General features: G+C 34.1%; 2 protein-coding genes and 1 non-coding gene across 3 annotated transcripts; 1 reads left to right on the top strand and 2 right to left on the bottom strand.

Annotated features, from left to right (window-relative positions):
* Positions 1 to 474: 474 nt before the first annotated feature.
* LOC136231021 (pentatricopeptide repeat-containing protein At4g39620, chloroplastic) lies at positions 475 to 3,368 on the bottom strand. The gene is made up of 3 exons (XM_066020249.1): positions 2,966 to 3,368; positions 1,389 to 2,616; positions 475 to 729 (listed from the first exon to the last, which is right to left on the bottom strand). The coding sequence occupies exons 1-2, from the start codon at positions 3,311 to 3,313 to the stop codon at positions 1,510 to 1,512; spliced, it is 1,455 nt and encodes a 484-aa protein (XP_065876321.1). The 5' UTR covers positions 3,314 to 3,368; the 3' UTR covers positions 475 to 729; positions 1,389 to 1,509.
* A 176-nt stretch (positions 3,369 to 3,544) lies between these two features.
* TRNAW-CCA (transfer RNA tryptophan (anticodon CCA)) lies at positions 3,545 to 3,616 on the bottom strand. The gene has a single exon. It is a non-coding gene; the product is annotated as a tRNA-Trp (tRNA).
* Positions 3,617 to 9,068: 5,452 nt separating this feature from the next.
* On the top strand, positions 9,069 to 10,988 carry LOC136228650 (cytochrome P450 71AU50-like). The gene is made up of 2 exons (XM_066017097.1): positions 9,069 to 9,956; positions 10,374 to 10,988. The coding sequence occupies exons 1-2, from the start codon at positions 9,069 to 9,071 to the stop codon at positions 10,986 to 10,988; spliced, it is 1,503 nt and encodes a 500-aa protein (XP_065873169.1).
* Positions 10,989 to 15,692: the final 4,704 nt, after the last annotated feature.

The raw sequence follows: 15,692 nt of genomic DNA, 5'->3' as shown, positions 1-15,692 counted from the left end.
AGTAGTCTTCTTACAAAGAATGTAGTTTTCTTACTTCGAGGCTTATGTGGCATCTTTTACGGTGAATCCGAACACTAAAATTCGAAATCAAAATCTATAACTTAAGCAATTTAATGCTCTTAACCATTCAAACCAACCTTAATTGGTACAAAACATGTGGATTTGGATCTAATTTTCCCTAACAAACTATATATATATTTTTTTGCACAATCAATTTGGGATGTCTGGAATTATCTTCAAATGGGGTGACTTTAATTCGGTTCAGGAGGTGCAATTATCTTCCTTTGGGAAATAAATGGTTTGGAGATCAACTCATGTCATGGTGTCTTGGATGGATGGTATTGTTTTGTTCATCCTCCTCATTTTGGTGAGGCTTTGACTGGGTATGTTGCTGCTGTGGATAGGAGGATTCTGTCATCCCTACATCATGTATCTTCTTTGGTTGTTTAATCAAAGTGTGTTTGTTTTCAAAAATAAATAAATAAGAAAAATTGAAAAGCTCGTGAATGTCAATACAGTTGTCTCTTGAATTATTTATTTGATCCAAAAGAAAGTGGAAATTCTTGTAATTTCATACTCTACAACAAATGTGTTAGCAAAATCAGTCTTGCAGACCTGTAATGCAAAAAGTCTGAAGATCCCTTCCCTCGCTCTTGATTGACAAATTTTTGCAGCAATTCAATTTGAGCCTTAATCTGTTTTCTTGTACAGGCTGGCTATAAGCAACTCCTGCATATATGCAAGGACATACAATATTTTTATCAAAACGGAACCATAGGTATCTCAACTAAATCAATACTAACTTCCAATCCCCCCAAACGTTCAGGTTGGAACAAGCAAGGATAAAACATATAGAAAAGTAAACAGGGAGGGAAGCAACATTTCATAGGAAAAACACAAATCAACCAGTATACTTCCCAAAACATTGACTAGTCCCTAAAGTTTATATGGTGACATGCACACCATGCTCTGTTAAATTGGAGTTCAAATTTTTTGAACTTAACTTCTCTGTTTAACCTTAAGTTGTTTAGTTAGTATTTAATATAATTCTTCCCAGTAAATAAATAGATAAACCTAATACTCCAGGTGTTACAAGTCAACAATTTGACAAATACAGGGGTCTTTTGTAGTGTTTTGCCAGCTTCCTATGAGCCTGAAAACAAAATTATCAAAAGTCCAAAATCATACCAATAATCTGTACTGCCCAAGTTGTTACTTTCAATGCGCAATTGGAATTCATGACACACAGAACTAAGATGCAAAACACATTCAGAAACTTGAGACAATCTGTGCTTTGAAATAAAAATGAAATTTAAGTATGAATGCTGTTTTAGGAAGAGTATGGACATGGTAGGTATCAGGCTAATCAAAGAGCAAGAAATACATACAGCGTCAAATGTAGTCCAGCCCGCCGTTCATTCCTTTACAAATTGCAATATGAGCTTTACATAGGATGGCTCCTTTCACTGGAAGAAGATAAGAATAATACACCATTGCCAATAGTTTCATCTAAGTCTTAGCATGATTCTTTGGACTGCTTGAAGCAGGAGTCGCAGAATCTGAACTTGCAGGCGAAGACCTATGAACTCCCAATGCTTCCAGGAAGAACTTCTTATTGGGAACTATACCATCTTTGTCCATATGATTTAGCAGTTTCTGTACAAGCTCCTTCCTGTTAGCTTTAGTATATGCCTTATAAAGGAGCTTATAAGTTGAAGAATCAGGTAGCACACCAACACCTCGAGCATTTTCGAAAAGTAAATCTGCTTCCATCGGTAAACCATTCATACAGTAAACATCAAGCATTGCATTTAATGTTGAAGCTTTGACTTCCTTTCCAGATTCAACCATTTGATCAAATATGTCCCTAGCCTTTGAAACGCAATCGCAAAATCCATACATCATGATCAGACTCTCATATGTGATGAAATTTGGTGCATGCCCCATCTTCATCATCTTCTGAAAAACACTCTCTGCTTTCTCACTCTTCCGCGCCTTCCCATAGTTTCTTATCATGGAATTAAAAGTAGGCAATGTTGGTGTCCCCTTCGTATACAGTAAGCTCTTATAAACTTGCTCCATCTTATCAAATTCTTGTTTTTTACCATAGGAGTCAATAAGCAAATTGAAAGTAATGATGTCAGGCTTGCATTTGTTACTTCTCATGAGAGAAAGTACAGATTCCATTTCTCTGATCATCCCATTTTTACCATAGCCATCCATCACACCATTGTAAGTATAAATATCAGGGGAAATTATGCTCTGATCAAGTTCTTTAAACAAAGCATTAACTTGATCTACATTTCGAGCCTGAGCAAAAGCTCTCAAGAGGATATTGTAAGTGACCACATTAGGTTGACATCGTGGGAGGCCTTTCATTTTCTCGAAGTAACTAAGAGCCTTAGATAAAGCCTTTGCTTTATCCTTGGAATGGAGGTGAGCTGCGATGAGTGCATTATAAACAGAAGGGTCTGGTCGGCACCCACTATTTCGCATCTCTGAGAAAAGCCACATTGCCATTCGAGTTTGACCTTTCTTTCCCATAATTGATATCAACTTGGAAAATACACCAGTATCAGCTATATACCACCGTTGTTTCTGCATCCATCTGAATACCTGAATGAATGTGCGACTTTTATGCTAAATAAGACAACAATGGCTTCACTTAATGCATGTAATTGACATAGGACTTGCAAATATGAATAATTCTACACCATTAAAGACCAGAATATTTTTACCTTTTCAATTATGTCTTCATAATGATTGTGATTATGATTATGCATACTCCACACAACAAGGTACAAGAATCAGTGAAAACCATTGCAATTTGTTCTTAACAATGCACAATTAAGAAGTAAAATTGAACCATATGCAAATGCCAGAAATTGAATACAGAAATGAAGTATATTAACAATGAGAAGCTAAAATAAAAGAAAGATTGGACCGGAGATTCAAAAGACATCACCTCAAGGCATTGAAGCCATTTGTCACGTTTACCGAGTTCTTCAAACAGCAAAAAACAGTGCTCAGTCCTTATAATCTTCACATACTTGTCCAGAGTACGCACCAATGGAACTTTATCATTGAAACCCCTAACCAATACCCGAACCAGCTCTTCGGTCTCCGACGTCTCTGTAATGGGCGGCCGTTTCTTCCTGGGTCGGGTCGAAACACAAGGTATACGGGTCTGGTGGAGAAGTTTCCGCGGACGCCATGGAAGGGAAGGATTGTGAAATTGTAGAAAATTGTGAGAAAAGGAAGAAGAATTGAGGGGTGAAAGGTGGATAGAGTATGGTGGCTGATTCAGTATCATTTCTTGCTGCGTTTGGTCCAAAGGGATGTGGAGGAAGTTTATGTTGGGGAATTGAATAGAATATGGGGGCTGAAACAGAAATTGGCTACGTTTGAGGGGTTTATATGTAAAAATTATTAATTAAGAACAAGGTTAAAAAGTTGAAAGGGGCTGAAACAGAAATTGGCTAAGATTGAAGGGTTTATGTGTAAAAATAATCAATTCAGAAAAAGGTTAAAAAATCCGAAAAAATGAACCTGACGTGAATCGAACACGCAACCTTCTGATCTGGAGTCAGACGCGCTACCATTGCGCCACAGATCCACATGTAAGATGCATTCAAAATATATTATTTAAAATATGTCTACGATATTCTAAGGTAGGATTACGGTGAAAATTTTGGAAATCTATATTAATAATAAATTCTTAAAAGGTGAAATGAAAGACATTCAAAATTTGCTACATCAACCTAAATAAAAATAAAATCTACATTTGCAAAAACTTTCCTTCTCCCTAAAATTAATTATCATATTTTATAATATATTTATAATGTCATCAAAATTATGAAAATTAATTAAAAATTATTCCTCATAAACTACTAAAGAATCATTGTTTCATTTTGAGGAAAAAGTAATTTAAATTGTAATAGATTGAATTAGAAATTTAATTTGGGTTTTAAATTATATTATACAAAAGGTAGAGACTGAATTAAGAGGTGTTATGTGAGTTTTCAAAAATTTAAAAATACAACATAAAATATAGAAGATGTTAAAGGTATATGTCTAGAATTTTATTTAATTGAATTTTTCAAATTATAATAGGAATTGAAAATTTCATGAATTTTATTGAAGAAAGATTATACTTTTAGATCTATATAAATGAAAGGTTGTTTGTTTATTTATTTGCATTTGGAGCTGGTAATATATATATATATATATATGAATGGTTGGATGTAATAAGATTTCATTAGGTTTTGAGAGTTAAATGACTTAGATAAAGGATGAGATTTTGTTATTGTTGTATCAATTTGTCGATTACTAATGAATAATGTGTTTCTCGACCGTGGATGTAGGTAAAAATAGCTGAACCATGTAAATCTCATGAAATAATATGACAAAAAATTTAAATATTCGTGTCATTTTTGAGTTAATAGATTAACCTTTACCAATCCAAATATTTGCATGTCAATCTTAAAATGATAATTACTTGCTATGCTAAACTTACGCACTATAAAATTACATGTTCATTTCATGTGATGTGTTCCACATCTTATATATTACTAGTTCTTTGCACTTGTTAAGAAAAGTCAATTGATCTCTTATACAGTAAAACCTTTATAAATTAATATTCGATAAATTAACAAGCTCTCTTTTAAATAATAATTTCTTCTGGTCCCGATTTGGACTATTTCAAAAAATGATCAATTTTAATAAATTAATAAGAAAATAATTTTTTAGAACAATCCTTTATAAATATTTTTTTTATTATCTTTATAAATTAATAATTTCTCAAATACATATGCCAAGTATATATAGATATATACTTAGGATAATTTAGCAAAATATGACTCTATAGTACTTTTATTTTTTTTTTTGAAATTTAAATCTAGTTGAATTTCATCACTATTTTCAGTGCATTCAAAAGTTTTGGTATACCATTGTCAAATTGTAACAAAAAATTGTAAAAAATGATTGATGCTATAATTGTTTCATTTCTTGTGACTGATTTTAAAGGTACTGAATCATCATCAACTTCATTCTCATCTTCATCATTCTATAAATTGACAATTTTATTAATTAACATCTCTATAAATTAATAAAATTTCATAGTGCCAATATTATTAATTTATAGAGATTTTTCAAAATATCTTATTTACTCTCTAAACTTGCTTAAATATCTATAAATAATTAACTAAAAAATATATAATTAATTAATGGAAAAATTACAAAACTAGGTCAAATGGGAGGTCCATTTACATATTTAACCCATTTACTCAACCTACTACATATCTAGACTGATTTTGTGTGACTTTCCTATAATACCCATAACCTTTCCCCTTCCCACAACGCGAATGCCACTCCCCCTTCTCATTGGTTACGCAAAAAGTTGTTCATCCATTAATGATTTGAAGACTCTTGATCTTCATATCTTCCTTTAAATTGCACGAAATCTGCACTATTTCGCCAAATCACAATAAATTTCTCTTTTTCCTCTCTTCATCTCTTGATTCTGCAACTTCCTAATCCTAGAAAACGAAGCCATGGTTCATCTTCCTGTTTCTGCTCGTTACTTGGTTTCTTTCTTCTTGTTACCATCAAAGAAATGGTTATTCTATGTTATTTCATTCATTTTTCTCAGTTTATCATATTGTTATTGTCGCTTTTAAGGGTGAAAGGCACGAAAATGTAAGTATCTGTTGTTTTTTCTGCGTTTTTTCATGAATACACTTCGCGTAGTCGATGATTTCGTGAAGATCTGCGAAGAGAAAGAGCTTGAAACATGACAATCTACTTCGTGAATCAATTAGTTCGCGAAGTCTGCGAGTAGAAAAGTTCATGATTTGACTCGCAGACTTCGCGAAAGCATCGATATGCGACGTAGATCGTCACGTTTCAGACCTCACATACCTCGCGAAAACATCGATTAGCGAAATAAAATCACCTCTTTCCCTACACATTTACATTCGCATGCTTCGCTAATCCTCATTTCGTGAAGCCAAAATCGTCTTTTTCCCTGCCTAACACGATTAAATTTTTCTGAAGGTGGTTGATTACATAACATCCCTTTCTAGAAGGCGGCGTATTGGGCTGCAGGGGAGATAACTCTCCTTCATGTAAAGGGAGAAATTTCCCTCAAGATTGACACATTCACACTTAAAATGGTTGGTTAGGAGAGATTGTGCAAATCTTGGTGTGCACCATGGGACACATCCATCCCAAAAAGTCTGGACTTCCATTTCTCATTCCAAAAGGTCTGGACTTCCTGTAGAGAGAGAAATTACTCATCCGCTTCAAAATTGGTACCGGATTAGTTAGGTTCACTTTGAAGTGATTTGTTAGGAGTTTATTGTGGCAATCTTGTTGTAAATTTTGATAATGTTATGATTTTAATGTTAGAATCCGTTGTTGTTTGCCATTTTTTGTTATATACCACTTCGCGAATTAGCTTCAAAACACATCCAGGCTTCGCATATGCTAATTAAATTCATCAAGTAAACCAAACTTTAGCTTCGCATATGCTAATTAAATTCATCAAGTAAACCAAACATTAGCTTCGCAGGCTTCGCAAGCTTTGTAGGTTTCGCATATGCTAATTAAATTCATCAAGTAAACTCAAACATTAGCTTCACATGCTTCGCATAATATCAAATCTGCGAAGTCAGACGGGAGGGGGCGAGACACGCGTAAATATTGAGGGTATTATGAGAAAGTCACACAAAATCAGTCTAGATATGTAGTAGGTTGAGTAAATGGGTTAAATATGTAAATGGGTCTCCCATTTGATCCATTTTTGTAATTAATCCTTAATTAATTACACGCTATTAATATATATTTTAGGAAAAATTACAAAACTGGATCAAATGGGAGGCCCATTTACATATTTAACCCATTTACTAATCTTACTACATATCTAGACTGATTTTGTGTGACTTTCCCATAATACCCTCAATATTTACGCGCGGCTCGCTCTATCCCATCTGACTTCGCATATTCGACCATATGCGAAGCTGATGTTTGGATTTACTTAATGAATTTAGTTCGCATATGCGAAGCCTGCGAAGCTGAAGTTTTTTTTTGCTTGATGAATTTAGTTCGCATATCCGAATGCTGGATATGACTTGAAGCTAATTCGCGAAGTGGTATATAACAAAAAATGGCAAACAACAACGGATTCTAACATTAAAATCATAACATTATCAAAATTTACAAGAAGATTGCCACAATAACGACATTCAAATCATAAAATTATCAAAATTTACAAGAAGATTGCCACAATAACAACATTCAAATCATAACATTATCAAAATTTACAACAAGATTGCCACAATGAACTCTCCTAACGAATCATTTCAAAGTGAACCTAACTAATCCGGTACCAATCTTGAAACGGATGAGTAATCTTAGTGTGCACCGTGGGATACGTCCATCCCAAAAGGTCTGGTCCAGACCTTTTGGGATGGACGTGTCCCACGGTGCACACCAAGATTACTCATCCGATTCAAGATTGGTACCGGATTAAGTTAGGTCCACTTTGAAGATTGGCACCATGGGATGGACGTGTCCCATGGTGCACCCCAAGATTGACAAAACCTCTCCTAACCAACCACTTTAGGAGTGAATGTGTCAGTCTTGGGGAAGTTCATCCCTATACAGGAAGGAAAATCATCTCCCCTGCAGCCCAGTACGCCGCCTTCCAGAAAGGGATATTACGTATTCAACCATCTACAGAAAAAATTAATCGTGTTAGGCAGGGAAAAAGACGATTTTGGCTTCGCGAAATGAAGATTAGCGAAGCATGCGGATGTAAATATGCAGGGTTTTACTTCGCATATCGATGCTTTCGCGAAGTCTGCGAGGTCAGAAACGTGACTATCTACGTCGCATATCGATGCTTTCGCGAGGTCTGAAACGTGAGGATCTATTCGCAGACTTCACAAACTAATAGATTCGCGAGGTAGATCCATACGTTTCAGACGCTTTCTCTTCGCATATCTTCGCGAAATCAACGATTAACGAAGTAGATCGTCACTTTCCAGGCTCGTTCTCTTCGCAAAGCTTCGTGAAACCATCGATTGCGAAGTGAATTCATGAAAAAACGCAGAAAAAAACCAGATACTTACATTTTTCGTCCCTTTCACCCCGAAAAGCGACAATAACAATATGATAACATGGGAAGAACGGAGGAAATAACGTAGAAAAGCCATTTCTTTGATGGTAACAAGAAGAAAGAAACCAAGCAACGAACAGGAACCATGGCTTCGTTTTCTAGGGTTGGGAAGTTGCAGAATCAATAGATGAAGAGATGAAAAAGAGAAATTCATTGTGATTTTGACTAAATGGTGCAGATTTCGTGCAATTTAAAGGAAGAAAGGAAGATCAAAAGTCTTGAAATCATTAATGCAAGAGCAACTTTTCGCATAACCAAGGAGATAGGGGGAGCGGCGATTCGCATAACCAAGGAGTAGTGGAAGTGGGAAGGTTAGGGGTATTATGGGAAAGTCACACAAAATCAGTCTAGATATGTAGTAAGATTAGTAAATGGGTTAAATATGTAAATGAGCTTCCCATTTGACCCAGTTTTATAATTTTCCCTATATTTTATTGACTAACGTCTCATATAATATACCGCATGAATAACGTGGTGAGACCAACGTATAGTATAATCTCTCTAAAGTGCTCAATCAATGGAGTATAATGGTACAACAGAGTTAACTAAATTGAGGGGAACTCATAGAATTTAAAGCTTGGTAAGAAGTGAATATACCTTGAACATTTCAACCTGTTATCCTTGTAGCTACTAGACAAAATATGGTATTTTGCAATTGTAGGCTTGCTTCTTTTATATATTCCTTTCGGCAAATCTCAGACAATAATACTCTTTGCAGTTACCGTCACATGTGTCTCTTTCTATAAATTAAACCTAAACATTGAACTTACCTCTTTTTTGTTTTGCAATTTGTCACCTTCTATTTATGTACACTGTAACTTATGTCAAATCTCACAATTTCAATGCCTATATATTATCTCATCACTTTTTTTCTTTTGCTACATTAATTATGGCTTTCTTATATACCACACTAATCTTACTTGCCTTGCTTTTTCTACTCCAAGCATGGCTCAGAATTAGAAACACAAATAAGTCTAAGTATAAATTGCCTCCCGGTCCGACCGGACTCCCCGTATTCGGCTGCCTTCATTTGTTAGGGAAATTCCCCCACCGAGCATTGCATAAACTAGCTAAAACATATGGTCCTATTATGCATTTACGCTTAGGCCTAGTGTCGACAATTGTTGTTTCGTCACCACAGGCTGCCGAGTCATTTCTTAAGACTCATGACATTGCATTCGCGAGCAGGCCTCCTCATTCGGCAGCCAAGTACATTTCCTACGAGCAAAAGAACTTAACGTTTGCACCATATGGCGCGTATTGGCGAAACGTACGCAAAATGTGCACCCTGGAATTGCTAAGTAACCTCAAGATTAATTCCTTCAAGTGTATGAGAAAAGAAGAGGTTAATCTGTTGATAGATTACATTAAGGCGGCTGCCTGTGAAGGCGTCGCAGTTGATCTTAGCGCTAAGGTTGCGTCGCTTAACGCGGGTATGAGTTGTCGAATGGTGTTCGGGAAGAAGTATTTGGATAAGGAAATTGATGAGAGGGGATTCAAAGCTGTGATTCAAGAGGGTATGGAATTAGCAGCAACTCCTAATTTGGGTGATTATATTCCTCAGATTGCAGCATTGGATCTTCAGGGCCTCAATAAGCAAATGAAGGCTCTTAGCAAGGTGTTTGATAATTTCTTTGAGAAAATCATTGATGAACATATTCAGTTTAAGGATGATAATAATCGAACAAAAGATTTCGTTGATGTCATGTTGGAATTTATGGAGTCCGAAGAATCTGAATATCGAATTGGTCGAGATAACATCAAAGCCATTATGTTGGTAAGACATTCTGGATTTCTTTTTCTTAACCAAATACAACTTAAATATCATAATGCATCTAAACAATGATCAAACGTGAAGCATGCATTAATATACATTAATGAAATTTTCTACTGAGTAGATCAATATCAAAGCTCCAATCATAGATCTTATATTAAGATCTGACACATCCCCAAAACGCAGATACCTTTTGGGCTTGCTGCGTGCAGCACACAAGCACATCCCGTCATGTGTTTTTAATTCCACAAATTAATGAGGTTGTCAGGACTCAAACTTTCGACCGTTGGGTTCAAGAGACTATGATACCATGTCATTGAACCGATTTAACCAATGGCTCAAGTTGATAGTTAAGCCTAATCATAGATTTTATACTAATCTGTGACGATGATTAATGAGCAGGAAAATATATAATTGCAGGATATGTTAGCAGGGTCAATGGACACATCAGCAGCAGCAATAGAGTGGACACTGTCAGAACTGATGAAACACCCAAGAGTTATGAAGAAAGTACAAAATGAGCTAGAAGAGAAGATAGGAATGAAGAGAATAGTTGAAGAATCAGACTTGGAAAATCTGGAATATTTAGACATGGTTATAAAGGAAAGTTTTAGACTTCATCCAATAGCACCATTACTAGTACCACATAAATCAACACAAGACACAATTGTTAACGGATTTCTGATCCCTAAAAATTCAAATATATTTATAAACGCATGGGCCATAGGAAGAGATACAAGTGTTTGGTCTGATGTTGAGAAATTCATGCCGGAGAGGTTTATAGACAGTAAGATTGATATTCGTGGACGAGATTTTGAGCTCATACCGTTTGGTTCAGGACGCAGGGGATGCCCTGGAATTCAGCTGGGAATGACAGTGGTTCGGCTGGTGGTGGCACAGTTGCTACATTGCTTCGATTGGAAGTTGCCAAATGATATGTTGCCTAATGACTTAGACATGACTGAGAAGTTGGGTTTAGTCATGCCAAGGGCTAACCATCTTCAAGCTTTACCTTCTTATCGTCTACATGTTTGAATCATCTTCATATTTCGTTAAACGAATATCTTAATTTACCATTACGTATACATTGAATTAGACATCCAGATCTATATTCCCTTAGTTTTTGCACTTTTTTTATCAATTTTTATTCATGTTTCATAAGTTAAGATCTAAAACGAGGACAACATGAACTAATAGAAAACCTAAAAAATTGATTTCTAAAATTGAATTCAAATTGAAAAATAAGTTAACAGAACCTGCGCAAAGGGACATGGGTCACAAAGGGTTTGTTAGTGCAGGAACAGGAAAAGCACAATTTACCTAACATACTAATAGGATGAGTCACGAACAAGGTCGCGCTCTTTAAGACGTTCGCAGAACTGTCCTTTAGTAAGTGTAAGTCGTCTCCAGGATAAAACAATCCAATCAATAAAAAATACGAGTTCGTATTGCATTGTATACAACTCTATAACACTTTGAAGACAAAACTTTAAGATTTTTTTTCTTTGTAAATTCAATTTGGGCCAATTGGACTAGCCCAACAGGTTCCTTAACACTCCCCACTACTGGGAAAATAACAAAAATTAGCATTGCCGATGGAAGTATCCTTCGTTAAACCTAAGTATTTCATCTGTAATTTCTTTATTTTATCCTATTTAGATTAATAGTCTCCACTCTTATATAAAGGGGTATAACTCTCTTTATTCATGTACAATTTAATATCTATCTAACACATATTGCTTTCTTTCTATATCAGCTTAATACATCATTTGCCCCTTAACTTTGTCCAAAAAGCTTGATTGGCCTCCTAAATCCTCAAAGTGTCTTGATAGCCCCCAACTTGCATAAAATGTTCAGTTATCCCTCTGAACTTGTGTAAAATGTAATTAATTAATCACTCAAGCAAAAAAAAAAAGTAAGATGCATTCAGAATATGTGTTGCACACATCTTAAAATGTTATTACATAATTCTTAAAATAAATTAAAAACGAAGGTCTTAATTGCTTAATTGTAAAGCTTGTCTTCCCTGAACTCTCAAAATGTCTCGATAGCCCCTCAACTTATATAAAATGTTCAGTTATCCCCCTGAACTTGTGTAAAATGTAATCAATTAATCACTCGGGAAAAAAAGTAAGCTGCATTCAGAATATGAGTTGCACTCATCTTAAAATATTATTACATAATTCACAAAATAAATTAAAAATAAAGTTCTTACTTGCTTAATTGTGAAACTTGTCTTCTTTGATATTAAAACCACATACTCCAACTTTAGTCGTTTTACTTTTTTTTAAGATGCGTGCAATACATATTCCATATTTAACTTAATTTTTTTGCAACTGAGTGATTAAGTAATTACATTTTACGCAAAATTAGAGAGCTAACTTGATATTTTATTCAAGTTGAGAGGGCTATCAGTACACTTTGAAAGTTCAAGGGACCAATCAAACTTTTTGGACAAGTTCAAAAGGAAATGATGTATTAAGCTTTCTATATAATTTCTCTCCCTTTATGTCTGGGTGGAAACCAACATGGTTTATTCAAGCATTTATATGACTTAGGAGGCGTTTGGTTCACAAGGGGTAAGGGAAAATGAATCAAGAAAGGGAAACTAAAGGAAAGGAAAGGAATGAGCATTCATATCCCTATGTGTTTGGATATGTTTAGGAAAGGGAATGCAATTCCACCACATTCCCTTTGTGGATGTTTGGTTTAAATATGGAATCAAAACTATTTTTTTTAATTTCATATATAATTAAAAAAAATTCAACTCTTTTACTATAGTTTCCATAAAACGTGAAATAACTTCATATATAATCTCAAACAATCCAAAACGTCACTCACTTGCTACCCTTATTAATAATAATATAAAGTTCATAAAAGTTAAAATTAATCAAAGAAAATGCATAAATATTATATTTAAAAAGAAAATAATTAAAAATAAATATTAAAACTGAATAATATGATAAAAGAAAAAAATTTGTTCAAAATTATTTTTCAGGGTAAAAAGGTAAAAATAAATAATTATAAGGATCAAAAGTAAAATTAATCTAGTGATAAAAAAATATAAGGATTAAACAAAAATAAAAAAGTAAAATTTAGTCAAAAAAATATTTTTTGAGTAAAAAATTAAAAATATATAACAAAAATGAAATTAATCCAAAGATAAAGAAATGTAAAAAAAAATATAGAGACCAAAATAAAAATAAAAAATAAAATAGGGAGTAAAGTAGAATTTTATAAGGAGTGTATGTTCGAAAAGAGATGGGAAATGGAATAGAAAACCTTAGAGGGAAGTGGGGAATGGGTTAGAGGAGTTAGGGATAAACCCAAAACTAAAAAAAGGGTAAAGGGAATCATTTATTTAGCAAAACAAACACTAACAAATGGAATGAAGCCTCCGCTTTCCCTTACCCTTTCCTGAAACCCCAAACCAAACGTCCCCTAATATTTTGGAATTGGTTTTAATTACAATTTATTACATGGAAAAATGAAATGTACTAGTGTACTGAAAATGAGTGTGACAGTTCACATGCCTTATATAAAACTATTTGTAAAATTTTAAAAACCCTACAACTATATCTTTCTTTGAATGGGCCGGATTACCAACTCTGGGCTCCAACTGCAATTATGGGTTTTTCTCCATTTGTGCTTTGTCTTCAATTACATATGGAATTTATTCTAAACTATTTAAATAAATTACAATGAAATAAAACGACATGTATGCTGATATGAGCATATTTAACAAGATTTATGGGCTATAACATTAATGGAGAAGAGCATAAAAGACCAAATTTATAGCCAAATCCAAGCTGCAAATAGCTATTATGACAAAACAGCCAAAGTCAAGCAAACAATTGTGTAGAAGGATCGAACAACCTGTTTCCATCCAGATTCGGGTCAAAAAGTGGGTAAACAGACTTACATGCGGATTCAGCGTCTGCAAATAACAAAACATCCAAGTTTAAGTGAACAGTTATGCGAAAGGATCGAACAACCTGTTTCCATCCAAATTCGGGTCAAAAAGTGGGTAAATGGGTTTACATGTGGATCTACAAAGGGTGAGAGAGAGATAAGAAGTGGGATACAGTTGTATTCAACCATCTTTCAACATCCCAATACATCTATGTAATCTAATGGCTAGGATTAGTTGTTTTTTACTATTCAAACAATTGTTTGACAGTTTTACCCTTTTAACCTAGATTAGCCTTTTGTTTTAGGATAAATAGATTCATGTTTCTGTTTTGTAAGGATATTATCATCTTCTACCTCCAGCCATATTCTCTTTAGGGAGCTTTTTTTTTATGGCGTTCGAGGTTGTTCTCTCATGAAAATAAGGGAACATTCATCTTAGCAAGTTTAGCCAGCCTTTAACGGTGATCGTAAGTACACTGTTTTATTAATGAAACATGTTTATCTCTGAATGGTTATGGATAGAATTCTTTAAATTCTTATATTGTGATCAGATCTATGTGATAGCAACAAAATCTGACACGACAGTGCTCTTGCATTGTGGAAATGTCTATTTGTATATGTTGTTAGGAAGAGACACGCGGATAACCACATACCGAGGTTTTCATCTGTGAATGCTTTCTGGAACTTAATGCTTGAATATACTTAACACAATGACACTTGGTTATGCTGTATTCTTAGTATCTTTAGAAATGGGACATCGGACCTTAGTGACTTAAGAGAAAGTTACTTGAACCAAGAAATCTAAATATGCTTATCTTAGTTGAAAAGTTATGCGAAGTAATTGTATGTTCTGAATTTGTGCTAATCTTGTTATGTTTATTTATGTATTTATTTACTTTTAGTATAAAAATCTCACAAAACCAACCTCAAATACATTTTGCACATTCGACAGCTATTCATGGTAATCTTTCACATAATTTCCATCTCAATTCCTATGGAATACGACACATGGTCTTACCAACACTACATCCAACCTTGTACACTTGCTAGCATCCATATCATACACACCATATGCCGTATTTGAAAATCACAAACCAATTGGAAATGAGGTCATGAATGCACAATATAATCAATTACATTTTAATTATCTTATTTTAATTTTATATCTTAGCCGATTTAATTTTAATTATCTAGACGGTCAGTAACATGCTATTGAATTATGTTAGGGGATTCCTTGATTTTGTGAAAATCTAAGAAGCAATGTACAATTACAAGAAGTTTAGCTGAAGCTGAATATAGGGCAATAACAACTAATTTTTGTGAGTTGAAATGGTTAGTTTTTCTATTGAAGGAGTTCGGTATACAACTGTTTTTTCCCATATCATTGCATTGTGACAACCAATCAGTAATTTACATTGCTTTAAACTCTTTATTCCATGAGCAAACCAAACACATAACAATTGATTGCCATGTTATTCGTGAGTGTTTGCAGGCTAGGTTTATTTCTACACCTCATGTTACAAGCTCAAAACAGTTGTCCGATGTGTTAACTAGACTCTTAAGTTCGAATCAAATGAAATTAAGTTTGGTCAAGTTGGAACTAGTTGAGCTACCACTCACAACTTGAGGAGGGGTGTTAAAATTAAGAAGTGAAAACAAAGAGTTAATATAGACACACATGTATAGGATTTAAACTTAACTTTTCTATTATTATTGTTTGTTTTGTAAGAGCTATAAAATCTCATTTTGTTTGTAATGTTTGGACTAATAGGATTCAATAAGAAAACTATCAAATGTTTTGTTAACCATTTTAACAACAATTGTTAT

This window comes from Euphorbia lathyris, chromosome 5 (genome assembly GCF_963576675.1).
Source record: "Euphorbia lathyris chromosome 5, ddEupLath1.1, whole genome shotgun sequence".
In the NCBI taxonomy this organism is placed as follows: Eukaryota; Viridiplantae; Streptophyta; class Magnoliopsida; order Malpighiales; family Euphorbiaceae; genus Euphorbia; species Euphorbia lathyris.
This window is presented reverse-complemented; position numbering and strand designations above follow the sequence as displayed.